We start from the raw sequence: 15899 nt of genomic DNA on the forward strand, positions 1-15899 counted from the left end.
ACTTAGACTGCTCGGATCGTTCTAAAATTTTTGCATGATAATTCTACATATGTCTACTTTCGAAAAATGCAAAAAAAAAAAATTAATTTTTTCAAAATGATAAACCAGAATGAACCCTTAATCTATTTACGATTCTAATAACTTAAAGATGTTGTTGAATATATTGTATGGTTTAAATCATTTAAAGAGTTTATTAATTAAATGTTGTGGAGTATCGAGACATACCGGGAGGGAGTGTTAAGAATAGCGTACATAAGCAGTGATCCCAGAGACTTTAGTTCGTTTGATCGACACAGGGGCGCAAAATTATCGTACGCGGCAGAAAATTATTGTACGCCCCGGGAAAATTTGAAATTTGAAATCCGACAAATCTCGGACAAAATTTTGAAAAAGTCGGAAAAAGTGTCCAAGTTCCAACTTTTTCAAGTTGATGACCTTTTTTTTTTTTTTAATCATCAAATTTTACAAACGGGTAAGTTGAACGGTTCAACTTGCGATTTTGATTGGATATGTCGAGAAGAACGAACCACAACTGTACGATCTGATATTCCCCTACTGTACACCGTTCCTAAGACAGCTTGTTTCAACTTGAAGACTAAAAAAAAAGGTCATCAACTTTGAAAAAGTTGGAATTTGTAATCTTTTTTCAGATTTTAAAAATCTAATCCCACAAATTCAAAATTTTTCCTGTGCGTACGATAATTTTCCGGTGTGCACGATAATTTTACGGCCCTGTGTCGATCAGACGAACTAAAGTCTCTGGGATCACTGGGTCTAGCTCTAGGCTTGTTCAACAGTTCTTTCTTTTCCACCGTTTCTTATAATAAATCTTACTTTTTCATATTAACTCTGCGTTGTCTTTTTTATCAGCCGTACCTTAACAAAATCCTTTGCAATTTCTATTAAACTTCGAGTTTCAGATTTGTTTTGTTTTTGTTATTTATATGGCAATTTTTGTGAAACTTTCAGAAATTTTAAGCATTCATTAAGCGCACTCGCTTCGCAAGCGACATTGTTTTAAACATTGTCAAATGTGCATTGTCTCCATGTATTTCTCCGCGGCGCGTGGTGGGGGTATTACTTCTCTTCTGTCGTGTAGCTAATCTCGGCTTCCCTCGGATTCTTTCGGTTTTCCGACACACCGACACGTAACATTTCGTTGTGTGCGAGGCATGCTGCGACGCTCGAGAGAAGGGGTAGAAATGTTCTACCATCTGGCTACACTGTTGGTAAATTCCGACTATTGCCGACTATTACCGACCGTTCACGTAAACAAATGTTTCTATTAACGATGGTTTAAAAACATAACCTCAAATTAAGAAGACGTATAAAAGTACTAGCTCTTAAAGTATTTACTAACATTTTACGGGTAACATATTAATGTTATCGAAGATAAAAATTGATAGATTTATTTTTATTTAAAAATAATGGATCGGCATGAACTTCAAAAAGGTTTTACTTCACTTAAACCACTTTGCGATTCATTATTGAAAAATCCAAGTATTAATTGTTCGTTGGAGATTATTGAGTGTATAAAAACAATCTCCGATGGTGCTATTCAAGATTTATTTGATTACATTTTATTTCCTGTAATTGTACATTTACAAAATGAAATTGTCAGGTAATATAATAATAATGCATAATATATTTTAATAACCTTAATAAGAATATTGTGTCATTTCATTTGTTTGTTCTATTTATTTTTAGTAAACATTGCAAGGAACATTTAGTGAAAATCATAAGAGCTGTTTTATCAAAAGGTAAAATAACAAAATATAAAGCTTTTGACAAGTTATATACTATTGTTTTATCTTTAATTTATGACAAGAATGAACCTCAAAAGGGTATGTATAACAATTTTCATTTATTAAATTAAACTGATACTGGTATAAAGTTATTTTTTATAATTGCATGTAATTTTACAGTTATTTCTTTCTCTGAAGAATTGAAAGAAACAGTACTACTCTGTATTCAAGATTTATTAAATAATTCTTTTACAAATGTCATTGAAGAATTATATACACGACAATATGCACCGAAACTTGCTCATAGTATATATTTAAGTGTATCAATTGCTAAACATGAAAAATCACGTTTCTTGAGGTAATATATTATTTGATTTTTTTTTGTCTATCTTTTATCGATATTACAAATAATATGTTGTAACGATATGAAAATTGTTCTATGATACAGGTTAATAGCAATAGAAACTGTAATGGTTTTGTGCTATGTAAGCGATTCTTCCAACCAGTTTGATATCGTCTTTGTAAGTCAAGTAGCAGATACTATAATGTTATTGTTACCAGGTATCGTTGGTGGATTGCAGGAAGTTGCTTTGGGAAGTGATATTCAAGGTCATAAAGTTACAATGGTATTAAAATTTATATTTTTTAGTATAATATTTTTTTTTATTATTATTATACTTGATAGATTAAAATTATATTAGATGGCTATCAGAGCATGGGCTAGGATAATACATCTTGTAATGCAAGATAAGCTCGATGAAGAAACTACACCATCGATTTTTAACATTAAAGAAGAAGTAACTAATGTGATTGATCCGTTAGAAAATAAATTACATGGTGAAGGAGTTAATGGAGTTGAAAAGATTTTAAATTCGACTAAGAGAAATCGAGAGTGGTTAAATGCAGCAGCTATTAAATTAAACGTACTTGTAAGAGCAATGAATCCTTTAAGAAAACATTCACATTTTAAAGTTAGAAAAGAATTGACTACAAGTATTAGTTTATTAATATCAAAGTGTGCCAGGTTAATATTAACAATTATTAATAATAAATAATTAATATATTTTTCATTTAATTCATCATTTATTGACATAATATTTATTTTATCAAGAAATATGAAGCCAAGCATTATGCAGTTAATAGAATATTTGATTTCCTTATCTGAAGATGACAATGAAGAAGTTAAAGAAGAAGCTAAAAAATCGTTAGATCAAATTAATGAATCTTATATGAAGAATATAGATATGAAACCATTGGTAGAATTATTAGAAGAAAGTTTTTATAAATTACTTACACAATTGCCACGTATTATAAGAAGTTCTGGTAAGAATGATGTATTTAATATTACTTATACATTATCATTTTAATAACAAGTATGAATATTCATGTCTACATGTTTTATATTTAATATTTAATGTTTATTTCACACATTTACAGATGATAGCGAACAATTAGTAGGTTTAAATCATCTTTGTGGATATTTAAGATTATTAGGAAAAGAAAGATTGCCAGCTACAATACAATCTGCAGCACATGTACGAAGATTGATACAAGCTCTTGTATACATCATTGAAATCGATTGCAATGGTATTACTCTTTTAGAAGATGTCGGTGTAAAAGATTTTGATGATTTAACTCATCGTAGTCAAACGCATTTATGGAAACAATTGAAGTTTATACAGGATCCTTGTTGTAAAGACAAAATTGTTACTATATGCGAGCTTCTAGGAACGTACAGTGATTTAAGAATTTTAATCGACAATATTTTTCAAGCTATGTATAATGTACCTCAACATAGGAAAGAATTAATATATCTACTTAATTCAATAGTCAATGGTAATTGACAAATATTAATAATGAGAGAAAAATTAGATTAATAGAAATTTCAATTTGTCTACAACCAAGTTGAATTTATCATGTTTTAATGTTACAGTTCCTATTACATGCAATAATAATACATCAACGTTATCATTGTATAAGGAAATCATTGAATTATATATTACTGAAGATTTTTGGTATTTACCTATCGAAGTTACAGAAGATATATCGTTACGCGTTGCACAAAGTAATGTTGTACAATGTTGTCTATTAACGGAAGGCTTAGGACAAATTGCTAAAAATTTAGGACGCAATTTTGAAAAATTTCTTCTCAAAATTTTATATTTTGTTATAGAAAGAGCTGGTATATATTATCATTATTTTCATGCTTTTATATATACATGCGTATTTTAATTACAATTTTTTTTATTACAGGAAGTACAAATAGTCTTTTAAGTCGAGTAGGAATAGAAACTTTAGAAAATATTGCAGAAGCATTAAAATATGAAACAATAGGAGATCTTTTACGTGCAAATGTAGATTATTTTTCTTATCATGTGACTATTAAGTTACGTAGATTAGAGAGAAATCCAGGAGTACTTGATGTTGTCAAAGTTGTCATGAAATATAGTTCTATGGACGTGTTACCATGTTTAAAAGAAATTGTACTGGATGTTCTTTTGCAATTAAATAGTGTTTCTCAAAAACGTAATACTTATTCATTTTTAAACGTTTTTTATATATTTATATTGTATATAAAGAAATTAACAGCAGAACTAGACGCAAATGTAACAAAAACATCACCTACGTTAGTTAATTCAAAAGAAGAAAGAAAAGCAAATGAACAAATTGATGAAAATTTTAACGATGAAATTACGGATGAAGAAAATATAGAGAAACAAAATGAACAAACTGAAACGAATTCGATAGCTGAGGAAGAAGGTATGTATTTTGTAAATGATTTATTTATATCGTAAAATAAAAAGTATTTTTTGTTTTTTTATAGAAGAGGAAAAGAAAAATTTACCAACGCACATAAAAATGGTCGAAGATGTTTTGAAAAGTTGCTTACATTTTTTACCTTCAAAAGATAGAAAGCAATTACTTATCGCTATGTTAACATTAGAGGAAGGTTTACCAATATTAATTAAATATGAAAATCAATTGTTACCAATCGTACATCAAATTTGGCATCCATTAGTAGACAGGTTTAAAGATCAAAATGTACTTTTGATTAATCGTTCATGGCAATTATTACGCGTACTTGCTCATGTTTCAAAGGATTTCATTAGATCTAGAACATTGAAGTAAGTTCATTTGTTCATTTTGTTTTTGTTTTTGTTTTTTTTTGGTTTTGTAAGATAAAAATGTAATTTTTGTTTTTAATCGAATCTTATAAACAATTTAGACAAATATTACCACCATTGTCAGATTTTATGAATAAATCTGCTAAAGAAAGTTATAAGAAGTCTAAAGATGCGGCTTATCAATTTACACAAATGTACAAACTTCAAAAAGAATTATTATCTACGTTGGGAACAATAGTACAAGATTTGAACATTATTGAAAAAGATCTATGGAATATATTGAGTATTACAGAAGTATATCTCAGTTCGTTACAACATCCAATATTACAGGTAAAGTATATATTATCGTTGAATAATTTAATAATATATACATAAAAGAGGGAGAGATTAATTATATGATATTTCTTGTAGCAATGTTGCATGAATTTGTATAAAGAACTTGCCGATTACAATGGTGATATGGTTTTGACAAAATGTTTTAGTATTTGGCATTCTAAAGTAGCACCAATTCCAATCAATGAAATATACAATTTTGTTTTCTTGAAGGTACCGTACATATCTATTTCATTAAATAATATACTTTTGTTCAATATATAAGTTTTATACATTGTTATTTTATATTCTTTCAGAATACAACAAATGTAATGTCAAAAGAATATGTACAAAATGTGAAAACAATAATCACATTATGCGATAACAAATGTAGTGAAATGCCTACAGAGATAGTAAACGATAATTAAAAAGGTGAGAGTATCAAAAAAATATGTCAATTTTTGACAATTTGTATAGGAAAACTTGTATGGCGAAAAATATTATCTTTCCATGATGTCTGAACATCATTTTCTAGAATCGTGTACGTGTTGATTTATATTTTTTAATCGTATATAACTAATATCTTCTTCTTCTTCTTCTTTCTTCTTTCTTTAATATATATAAATTATGTGTCACGTTGTTTATTCGCAATAGACTACTAAACTACTGAACCGATTTTAATCAAATTTTGCACACTGTGTGCAGTTTCATTCAACTTGAAAGATAGGATAGTTTATATCTTAATTTATTGCAAATTATTTGTTTATTAACAAAGTATCGAACTGATTGTGAGCCACAGCAACACGTGGCGGGGCATCCTTAGTATACATATAGAATTCACCCTACTTTCATTATTGTGGAATGTGTACAATTAGCAAAATGTGTACAAATAGAAAATAATAATAATAATGTTAACATTAACAGAAACTTTTTAATACTTGATGATATTATAATAAAGATATTTTTTTTTTCATAGGTATAAGAATGAATTATATTCTGCGTGAACATAAACAGTTATTTTTACAATCTTCTCAGCATGCATTAAATTGCATATCTTTGAATAAATTAAAAATATTTAAAAGAGTAAACTATCTAGTCTGTGTATAATATATAATTTCTCTCATATGTTTTATCGATGCTGAAACAATGAATACTTTTTATAACAATGGCAGAGTGTGTACTGTTTTTTCCAATTTTTTTGGAACTTTTAGATCATATATTATATCTTAAGAGTAGGGTCAAACACCAATCGTTTCATTTAATTTTTTTTATATGAACCATCGGTGGCATAATGAGTAACTGTACAATAGGGATCCTATAGGAGAGTTGCGCTAGGGATCCTGTAGAAGGGATGCGCCATGTACATTGCTGGGGGACCGGAACTCGATTTTGCGCGCGAATGATTCAAACGTTGAAATAATTATGAAATAATGAATTGCATCAAATACAGAAAAAAAATGAACTATATTTAATGATAATTAAAAATTTCTATTAAAATAGAATAGGTTACACGAAAAAATTATTATAAATTCAAGCGGTCCCCCAAAATTTTCAGCCAATGGCACATGAGCTGAATATGAATGGCGCATCCCTCCTACAGGATCCCTAGGATGCGCCATATACATTTTTGGGAAACCGGAACTCGATTTTGCGCGCGAATGATTCAAACGTTGAAATAATTATGAAATAATGAATTGCATCAAATACAGAAAAAAAAGAACTATATTTAATGATAATTAAAAATTTATATTAAAATAGAATAGATTACACAAAAAAATTATTATAAATTCAATAAGAAAGACTTAATTAAGTTTGATTTGATAAAAGGCATTACAGTATTTTGAAATTTCAAAATAATTTGTAGGAATTTATACAATTATGATAAATATAATTATCTACTATATATATTATATTAATAATAATAATAATAAGACTAATATATAAAACAATTAAAAAATAGATTTATTTTAACATATTTTTATTTCTCAATGTGGTACATGGTCATAGTTTTACTCGAACTGAGATTTGTTTGCTTAAAATTTTGTAAATTTTTGCGATTATACCTACGCGATGCACTTCGCAATCTAAACAGAGAGTACCTATTAATGATCCTCTTTTTCAGATTGTGACATTTTGTAGTCGTTAAATCAAGTTTCTCGAATTCATTTATAAAGTATTTTTGCACGCCTTCTTTTACATTATCACAAACATATTTGTATTGCGTTCGAAAAATTCTTTCCATACTTAAAAAAAGTTAAAACTTTTAATGTTAACAAAAAATATTCTATCTTTATCAGTTACGCGTTTCATTCTAGTAAATGTAGGATAGTAATACGTAGTCGGCTTACGCGAGCCTACACTATCCGAACATTTATCACAATATGTTTTGGTTTTCGTTAGAATGCCGTTAACTAAATATCCCGCAATATAATATGTAGCATTCAAATCAATAGTTGAGAAAAAAACTACTGAAGATGATGATAAAGATGATGGTAAAGATAATGATGCACGTTTCAAATCGCTATTTTCATTAGAACTATCGTTTTCTCTAATAATATTTTTAATATTTATTAGTTTAGTTTAAAATCAATTAAAAATTAGTATCATCAGACAAAATCTTACATCACATAAAACTGAATATTTTTTTACATTTTCAGTTACAACATTACTATTTTGCAACCACAATTTTCGACGTTCTTCTTTTTTTGGAAAATAACAAAATTTACGGTCTTGCGTAGTTTTTGTTGAACTTTTGCAGTAATTAAGAATACACTGTCGAACCATGATTATTCATCACAAACAAAAAGTCTGTAAACAAACGATAAGTTATAGGTTAGGTTCATAATACATACTAAAGATAAACATGGCTGCGCTTTGGATCGGAAGCGGTCCCCCAAAATTTTCAGCTAATGACACATGAGCTGAATACGTATGGCGCATCCCTCCTACAGGATCCCTACTGTACAAATTTATAATTGCAATTTCACTGAATCAAATTCTATCTCGGTTCCATGTTTTTTATTATCCTTAATTTAAATCGAATAAAAATAATAAATAATAATAATAATATTATTTATAACTTCAAAAGAGTAATGTTTACAATTGTATTATGTATCATTTATATTTTATAATTATATATTATAATTATTTAATACTTATATAATGTATTGTATAAATTGATTATCATGTGTTTTATCTTTTTTTATATCTATAAAATTCCCCTGTCACAGTGTTTGTTATTCATATTCTCCGAAACGACTTGACCGATTTATATGAAATTTTTTGTGTATATTCGGTAGGTATGAGAATAGTTTTTCTTATATTTCTTATACCCCTGAGTGATAAGGGTGACCCACCATAATTATTTTTCCTTTAAAAGGTAAAATTATTCGATGTGAAGTAAGTGGTGATCTCATGTTACTGCGCATGCGCAGTTTGCTCGATATTAAGAAATAGAAAAAGAAGACAAATGTTATGTGCGTAGATTCAGATCTATCTATATATTTATTAGCCACAGCAGCGCGTGGCCGGGGCACCCTAGTTTAATTTATAATTATTAATTAAATTTAAAAATAAAATTAAAAATATTTAGAGAATATTTACGCCAAGCCGTAGACCCTACTACCTGAAAAAACTTCTTTAACGGAAGGATGTGGAATTTTAGGAAATCTCCCACTGCACCATGGGAACACCAATAAGAAACTCCTTTTTAATAAAAAAACGCCCTTTTTCCAGAACTCCTTCTTCCGATTTCCTTTAAAAGTACCTTCCTCGACATCCGAAACTCTTTTCGACTCTGACCGTCACGCTTGCAAGTTGTCTCCGTTAAGAATTCAACAAGTCGAATTCTTAAATTATTCGAAAACCATCGCGAATTTAACATCGAATAAATATTTCAGCGTAACAATTTTGGTGATAGCTGTGTGAGATTTCTAAAGGAAGGAATCAGTGGCTCTCGAGGGTCTTGAAAAAGACAAAGTTTGGCAAGTCGACCTAAGGGTACTTGAGAGAACAGACACTTCAATTGTACAGTAAGTACAACACTTTTCTATTAACTCAAATACTGATATATCCCAACTGACGAGTCAGCTAGTTAAGTATTTGAGATATTGTCGCTAAAAAGATAAAAATGACTCAATATATAGATGCAGCTGAGTTTCAAAAATTTACCCAATTTTTACAGAATAGAGTTGCGACAATGGATGCAGAAATTAACAGCTTACATTATGAAATAGCTCTGCGGAAGAAGATTCAAGATAAATTAAGAAAATATTTACATTTTATAAGCGAATACGATGGACTAACCACATCATTTAAAGATTTTATTTCCGAAATAGATGGTGTATTATCTAGACTTGCCGAGGATGAAAAAATCTTATTCCTTGGATTAGTCAAAGAAAATAAAATAATTGGCAAAGCTAAGATTATGTCAATACTATATGACATTCGCACAAGAGACGAATTATTTGAGATTCTTCATTTAAGTTCCAATGGTGGATTGATACGTTTAAAATATAGAAAAGATAGAAGTATGTGCAAACAAGGAAAACATAGAGTATTAGATTATAATAAAAGATTTAACGTAGCTCATTCAGACGTTCAAGTATCAATTATTTGTGACATTTTTTTGTCAGACGAAGAAAAAAAGTGTTGCTTAGCGGCTGAGGATAAATACGGAATAACGGAATATATTTTGGGATTAAATGAATATATACAAAATTTATTATCGACTATTCCGTTCAAAACGTTAAAGATGGCACAGAATTGGGCATTAAATATAGAACGGTTACAGTTAGAGAGAATTTCAAAACGTGCTCGCGCACAATCTAGCTTTTTACACAAAAAACTTCAATTGCGTCTGGCCGAAGGTAAAGAGGACTTCTAAGGAAAGATACAACCGATCTGCCCGTTCTAACATTTACAAACAAGAAGACATGGGATTGATAGATGCTATGCTTTTTGTGTGTGTTAAAATTAACCTTTTAACTACTGTAAAACTTCCCACAGTATTGTATTTCTGTATAATTATTCTCAATTTAATGTAATACTCTTGTTTATTCGGGGTTTTGGTTAATTCTAAAAGAGACTATTGAAAAATGTGTTTTTCACATAATGAAAACTATGCAAGAGGTAGAAGGGGTTAAATATTAAATATCTAACATAAGTGCTTGTTTAAAGTTTTAACATGATTGAACATTTTAAACAGTTTGCTTATTATTTGGAATGTAATCATTTAGCTTTAGTAGCTAAAAGGTTAATCATTGATAAAATAATATTCCATTTAATGTGATATTATGTAGTTCCTAAAACTTCTTACAATATAAGAAAATTTTACTTTTAAATGTAATATAGTTATATAATAAAAATGAGTTAGTATTAGTTTATTTTTCAATAGATTTCTTGCAGTTTCAAACCTTACAGTATAAAAATTCCCTATTATTTTACACTTATAAAAAAAATAAATATTAATAGTATAATAATAATAATTAAAAGGAATACAAATTATTAACGATAATATTAATAATAATAATGATAAAGATGATTTATTAATAATAAGAAAAAAAGTCCAATTATAATTTAATTTATCTTTATTAGTGTTTATTTGAAAAGAATTTATTGGAATTACACTTACACTTATTTTAACAATATCAATAATAGATTTCTTTTTTTTTCCACGTTTTTGAAGTCTATATCACATAACTTTTTATTTTTACGTATCAGTCATTCATGGACATTTATTATAAACATACATGTTGTTTGATTAAAGTGATTATATATTTCCTAATACAATTAAATTATTATGATACAATAATTGAAATGAAAAAACAACAAAACTTTAAAGAAAACATTAAATTAAATTAATAAAAAATACAATAATACTGTATAACAAGTTATAAAACATGAAGTTTCATCTTGGATGATAAAGATATCCCTATAAAGTAACAATTTTATTGATTCCCAATACTTCTTGTGTTTACAGATTATATTATAATATTATAACGTTCAGTAATGAATCGAATCTTTTAATAAAATCCATGATTTTTTACATAAAATTATTCTTGAATGTCTTTTAAACAGGCTCATCTGTATGAAAAGTATTTTTTAACTTGTTTAAATAATTGATTTTATTGCAATTAATAATTGAGTAATTAAAAACATATTAATGAATTCCTATCCAATTCCATACGTTTGGCATACTTTAATGCATCCCGAAGTGATAAATTTGGTATCGCTTCCAACGTTTCGCGACATAGATAGCTACTTAATCCAGCTATAAATTGCTTTAGTATAATATTATCTGCTTGAGGTCCATCATGGTATTGATATATTAAGTCTTTTACAGCGTTAAAATAACTTTCTACAGATTCACCAAGGAGTTGAACTCGATACTCTGAACGTTTTAAAAGTGAATAGTATACATCATGTGGTGAATATCTTTGCTGTAATATTGTCATTAGCACATCGTATGTAACTTCTAAAGGTTTGTAAGGATCTACATGTTCCGTAATAAAATTGATAGCTGAATGTTCAAGCATTTTTATTAAATAATAACTTTTATGTTTTATATCAAGTAACTTCATTGTAAATTCAAACTCATTTCGCCATCGAAGAAAATTCATCGTTTCAGGATCATATTTTTTAATTAATTGAAGACCAACATTTTCGAAATCCTCTAAAAAATAATTCATTATTCACAAAACAAATAAAACTTTTGATAATTTTTTATATCACGTAAGTATAATATGTTTCAAGTTTTTTTTTTTGGTTTCAATTTCACCAATGAACACTATGTTCTCTTTTCCTTTTTGTATTTTACGTTGAAATAATATTTTTTCTTGAAAATACGTCAATAATTTATATTTTCTTCTATTTTATTATTTACACACGTGTATTTGTAAAAAAACGGATATTTTAATCAATATTGTAACGAATAATAAAAATGTTTACAGTATAAAAGTATAAAATTAACACAAATGGAGACAAAAGATCAACTGATATCTTAATCATCTAACGGATACTGATCGATTCAACAGTTTAAATTCAACAATTAAGAGGTAAGAGGTACCAGGGATAGATTTTAAGGGGTTACATGGGTTTCATCCGGGTAAAAACGGCGTATTTTCAAGATTTTTTTTTTCATATAATATATGAAATATTTGATTCAAATTTTTTATTATCTTAAAGATACATATTTAATAAACATTTTCTGAAATTTAAACAAAAATATATTAAAAACTCCGCCATTGTGACGTCATTCCCGGCGAGCCCTCGGAAAAAAGGTGCATTCGCGTTGACAGCAGAACTCCAAGCAGGATCATCTGAAGTGAAAAAAAAAATACTTGTTTTAGTTAAGGCTTCAAACTAGAAATTGGACGAAGGAAAAAAAAATGAAAATTGGATGTTTGACAACGGTTTTTACAAAAAAAATGCAGAATTCAGTAAAAATTCCGCGGCATTAAAAAAAAAAAATAGTTGTAATTGAAAAAAAAAAAAATCCTTCGTCCAAGTCCTTGTAAATTGTATTTCGAAGACCTGTTTAAAATTTCATCGAGATCGGTGGAGTAGCCTTCGAAAAATCTTGACAACCGACTTTGAAAACATAGTTTTGAGAAAAACACGTTTAAAGTTTTGAGTGACCATAGAACAGGAAAAAAAATTTTTTTTCTTGACTTACATTGAATCGTCGATTCCTGGGCCATAAAGTAATGAATCTGCTGCATCTGCAATGTCCTCGGCATCCTTTTGTTCCTGTCTATGACGAATCCTGGCTTCACGAGTCTCTTTCGCAGATTTTTTCTCGGCGGCGCAGATACGGTTTTCGTCAGCATTTAGGGCATATTCGTGGGAATTTGGGCCAAGTTTTAAGTCCATACAGTGCATGATTAATAATAATGATGATGTTCCTTCATTAAAAATGCAAGCAGCAGTCAATGCAGCAATATCAACGATCTTAGAACCAGCTGGAAGTATTTTTGGAGTAATTTTCCAGATCAACTGGTTGTAATTTTCGTTGCTATCTTGTGTAAAACCACCAACACATCGCTCCAAAAGCTCATCCTTACTCAGATTTTCGTAAATAGGTTTTATTGCAGTCAAAACATCATCTGGTAATGGTGTATAATCGTGTTTGAACGATGAAAGAGTGTTTGTTGCTGATGCTCGCTGCCAGGCACACCAGGAGTCTGAACCTTTCGGACAGACTGTCTCCGTTTCTTGGGTCGATCTTTTCTACGAGCACCGTCCACTAATTGAGATCTTGAAACTTTAGGCATTTTTTAATATAATTTACTTTGGGCACTTATAACCTCAAAATAAACCTCGTGGTTCAACAAGTAATCACCAAATGAAGTATTTCAACTAGTTACCCTTAGAAGATGAGAAAAATAACCAAGGACGAATGAACAATAGACGAGCAGCTGCTCTTTTATACCTACGGCAAGCAGAGCCCAGCAGGTAGCCTTGAGCGCGCAACTTTAAAAGACTGTATCTCTGAAACTATTACTCGGATCAAGTTGAAATTTTCGGATAATATTCTAGAGATGTTGTAGATTTTAATAAGCAACAAAAAAAATCGATTTTTTGAATCCGTGAAACCCATGTAACCCCTTAAAGTATCAATATCGAATTATCAATATCATTAAACATTCTAAACAGTCTATTAACTATTCAAAATGTAAACATGTACTAAGACTAACAGTTATAAATTTGATTATTATTTATCATTCTTCTAACGAGCTCATGATTTTGTCAAATACAATTTTTTTCTATTGTCCTTCAAGAATGTAACTAAAATACTGCATGATCTCTCAACATGATGGTAGTATTGTATTAATTAATTAAATATTAAACAAAGACTAGCTGTAAAAAACCTGACTAGTTTTAATACATACTATTGTAAAAGTTTATACACTTAACTGTATTATATTATTTAAGAAAACTAATAAATATAAAAAATATATTTCTACAAATGTTTGAAATTTTTCTACCTTTAATTAGGCTCGCTTAATAAAACCTTGATATGTCAGATCTAAAATTACTTATACAGTCATTCGTTAAAATATTATTCAACACATTATTTGAAAAACAAATTTATTTTGTCTGAAAGACGTATGTAAGTTCGTTATATTTTCATATACAGTTAATATTAAATATTACAAAAAAAAATTTAAATAAATATCTTCATATACAGTTAACATTAAATAATTATACATTTATAACTATTTATAAATCGATTGTATAACAAAGCAGCCATTATTAACGTCGTAAAATCACGCCGATTGAGATGGGCTGGTCACATGGCGTGCATGAGAGAGGATAAAACGACACCATAAAATCCTGGACGTTATACCAAACGAGGAAAGACCATTAGATAGGTCGAGACGTTTGATGGGAGGAGAATATAAGGAGAAATCTTAAAGAAATAGGCTACAAAGATTACGAATGGTGGGGTCATGCTCAGGGCGTGAACAAAGGCGGAATTTGATATTTGCAGCTATGAATTTTCGAATTTCTGTATAATGTCAGTTAATAATAAATAATAATAATAATAATTCATGTATTCATGCATGAAATTTTCTTTCGAACAAGCTAATATTGATATAATTATTTATAATATGGTAATAGCAAAAACTGTATTTAGTTTCAAATGCATTTACATTTCCATATAGATTTTAAATAGAACAAACTTGTATTATACATATATATATATATATATATATATATATATATATATTTACACACACATATATACAGTTAATATTAACCCTTTCCCTGTTTTCAGGGAGCAAAGTGCCACATTCCCGCCCGCTTGAATCTGTGGCGTCTCGCACCAGCGCAGTGCCGACACCTCTCGGCCAACGGCGCGCAGCGGTAGCAGCGCGCGCAGGAAAAGTGCTGACACCTCTCGGCCGTCAGCACTAATATACGCAAGAGTTATGTTACAAGCGTCCGAAATAGAGAATTACGAATACGCGAGAAAATAACGATAACGGATTTGTTTGGTTCGGATAGGCAAGTAAATAATCGAACTAGAAGAGTTGATTAAAATACTTCCGATTTATTTACGTCTTTACAATTAAGAAACCCGACAGAGAATGATCGTCGCTGACGCGAAGGCAGCGATGGATAGCACCTTCCCTTGCCCTTCCATCGTACTCGAGCACCACGAGGATGTTTAGTCTACTCATGCTGATAACGGGGCCGGCCGCTCGGGCATTCCAGAGGCCCGGTGGCCGAGTCATATGACTCAAGCACCTCGTGACGCAGTTCCGCAGGGACATCTGATTGGCTTGACCACGCCTTTGATTGGTCAGAGCGGAAGAGTGACCACTGCAACCGTGGCTCTCTCTACTTCCGGATGCCTGGATCGCCGTGGCGGTGCATACGCAGGAAAAATATCATCACTCTTACTTCGTTCGTCGCACCGTCCGGTCGCACTCTTCTCATCGCGCTCTTGTGTAAAAAAAAGTATCTTCTGTGTATAAACATTATTTCCTGTAAGTGACCACGTGGCACACCACGCCGATAAATAAAGTACCGTCCCACGGGATCAAAAACATAATCGGAAATTTCTTTCCTCCGCACTGAGTCTCATTGGCCCATTCCTTTCTCCGCGGCCCGTTCTTCGCGTTAAGGAGAACGCATCTTAATGCGCCTAGTAACCTAGGGAAAGAAATTCCCAAATTGGTGACCCCGACGTGATCCCGGGGACCATCTT

General features: G+C 30.0%; 3 protein-coding genes across 6 annotated transcripts; 2 read left to right on the forward strand and 1 right to left on the reverse strand.

Moving 5' to 3' along the window:
• Nucleotides 1-1272: 1272 nt before the first annotated feature.
• On the forward strand, nt 1273-8362 carry Tti1 (Telo2 interacting protein 1). 3 transcript variants are annotated; one of them, XM_089173953.1, is made up of 14 exons: nt 1273-1621; nt 1708-1844; nt 1926-2103; nt 2194-2371; nt 2447-2769; nt 2857-3068; nt 3183-3581; nt 3679-3927; nt 3999-4505; nt 4570-4870; nt 4972-5200; nt 5282-5416; nt 5500-5614; nt 7840-8362. In XM_089173953.1, the coding sequence occupies exons 1-13, from the start codon at nt 1428-1430 to the stop codon at nt 5608-5610; spliced, it is 3153 nt and encodes a 1050-aa protein (XP_089030079.1). In that variant the 5' UTR covers nt 1273-1427; the 3' UTR covers nt 5611-5614; nt 7840-8362. The 3 variants fall into 3 exon arrangements, with proteins under 3 accessions (XP_089030079.1, XP_015182654.2, XP_015182653.2); XM_015327168.2 differs by lacking the exon at nt 7840-8362 and adding an exon at nt 6159-6270; XM_015327167.2 differs by lacking the exon at nt 7840-8362 and having other exon boundaries at nt 1274-1621; nt 5500-6270.
• Nucleotides 8363-8715: 353 nt separating this feature from the next.
• Nucleotides 8716-10306, forward strand: LOC149032158 (uncharacterized). Its single transcript, XM_089173958.1, has 2 exons — nt 8716-9213; nt 9366-10306. The coding sequence occupies exon 2, from the start codon at nt 9381-9383 to the stop codon at nt 10065-10067; it is 687 nt and encodes a 228-aa protein (XP_089030084.1). The 5' UTR covers nt 8716-9213; nt 9366-9380; the 3' UTR covers nt 10068-10306.
• A 554-nt stretch (nt 10307-10860) lies between these two features.
• LOC149032159 (uncharacterized) lies at nt 10861-15572 on the reverse strand. Of its 2 annotated transcripts, none has more exons than XM_089173962.1 (3): nt 15437-15572; nt 13246-13406; nt 10861-13143 (listed from the first exon to the last, which is right to left on the reverse strand). In XM_089173962.1, the coding sequence occupies exons 1-3, from the start codon at nt 15460-15462 to the stop codon at nt 12854-12856; spliced, it is 477 nt and encodes a 158-aa protein (XP_089030088.1). In that variant the 5' UTR covers nt 15463-15572; the 3' UTR covers nt 10861-12853. The 2 variants fall into 2 exon arrangements, with proteins under 2 accessions (XP_089030088.1, XP_089030087.1); XM_089173961.1 differs by having other exon boundaries at nt 10861-12501; nt 12858-13406.
• Nucleotides 15573-15899: the final 327 nt, after the last annotated feature.

Source organism: Polistes dominula, unplaced genomic scaffold (genome assembly GCF_049000335.1).
Source record: "Polistes dominula isolate Pdom_NZ unplaced genomic scaffold, Pdom_raw_medaka contig_75, whole genome shotgun sequence".
NCBI lineage: Eukaryota > Metazoa > Arthropoda > Insecta > Hymenoptera > Vespidae > Polistes > Polistes dominula.

Coding starts and splice junctions, on each gene's coding strand:
- Tti1 (XM_089173953.1), top strand. CDS start 1,428: ATGGATCGGCATGAACTTCAAAAAGGTTTTACTTCACTTAAACCACTT. Junction 2,104..2,193: donor GAAAAATCACGTTTCTTGAG/GTAATATATTAT, acceptor TCTATGATACAG/GTTAATAGCAATAGAAACTG. Junction 3,069..3,182: donor ACGTATTATAAGAAGTTCTG/GTAAGAATGATG, acceptor ACACATTTACAG/ATGATAGCGAACAATTAGTA.
- LOC149032158 (XM_089173958.1), top strand. CDS start 9,381: ATGGATGCAGAAATTAACAGCTTACATTATGAAATAGCTCTGCGGAAG.
- LOC149032159 (XM_089173961.1), bottom strand. CDS start 15,462: ATGTCCCTGCGGAACTGCGTCACGAG. Junction 13,407..15,436: donor CTGCGGAACTGCGTCACGAG/GTGCTTGAGTCA, acceptor CTCGTAGAAAAG/ATCGACCCAAGAAACGGAGA.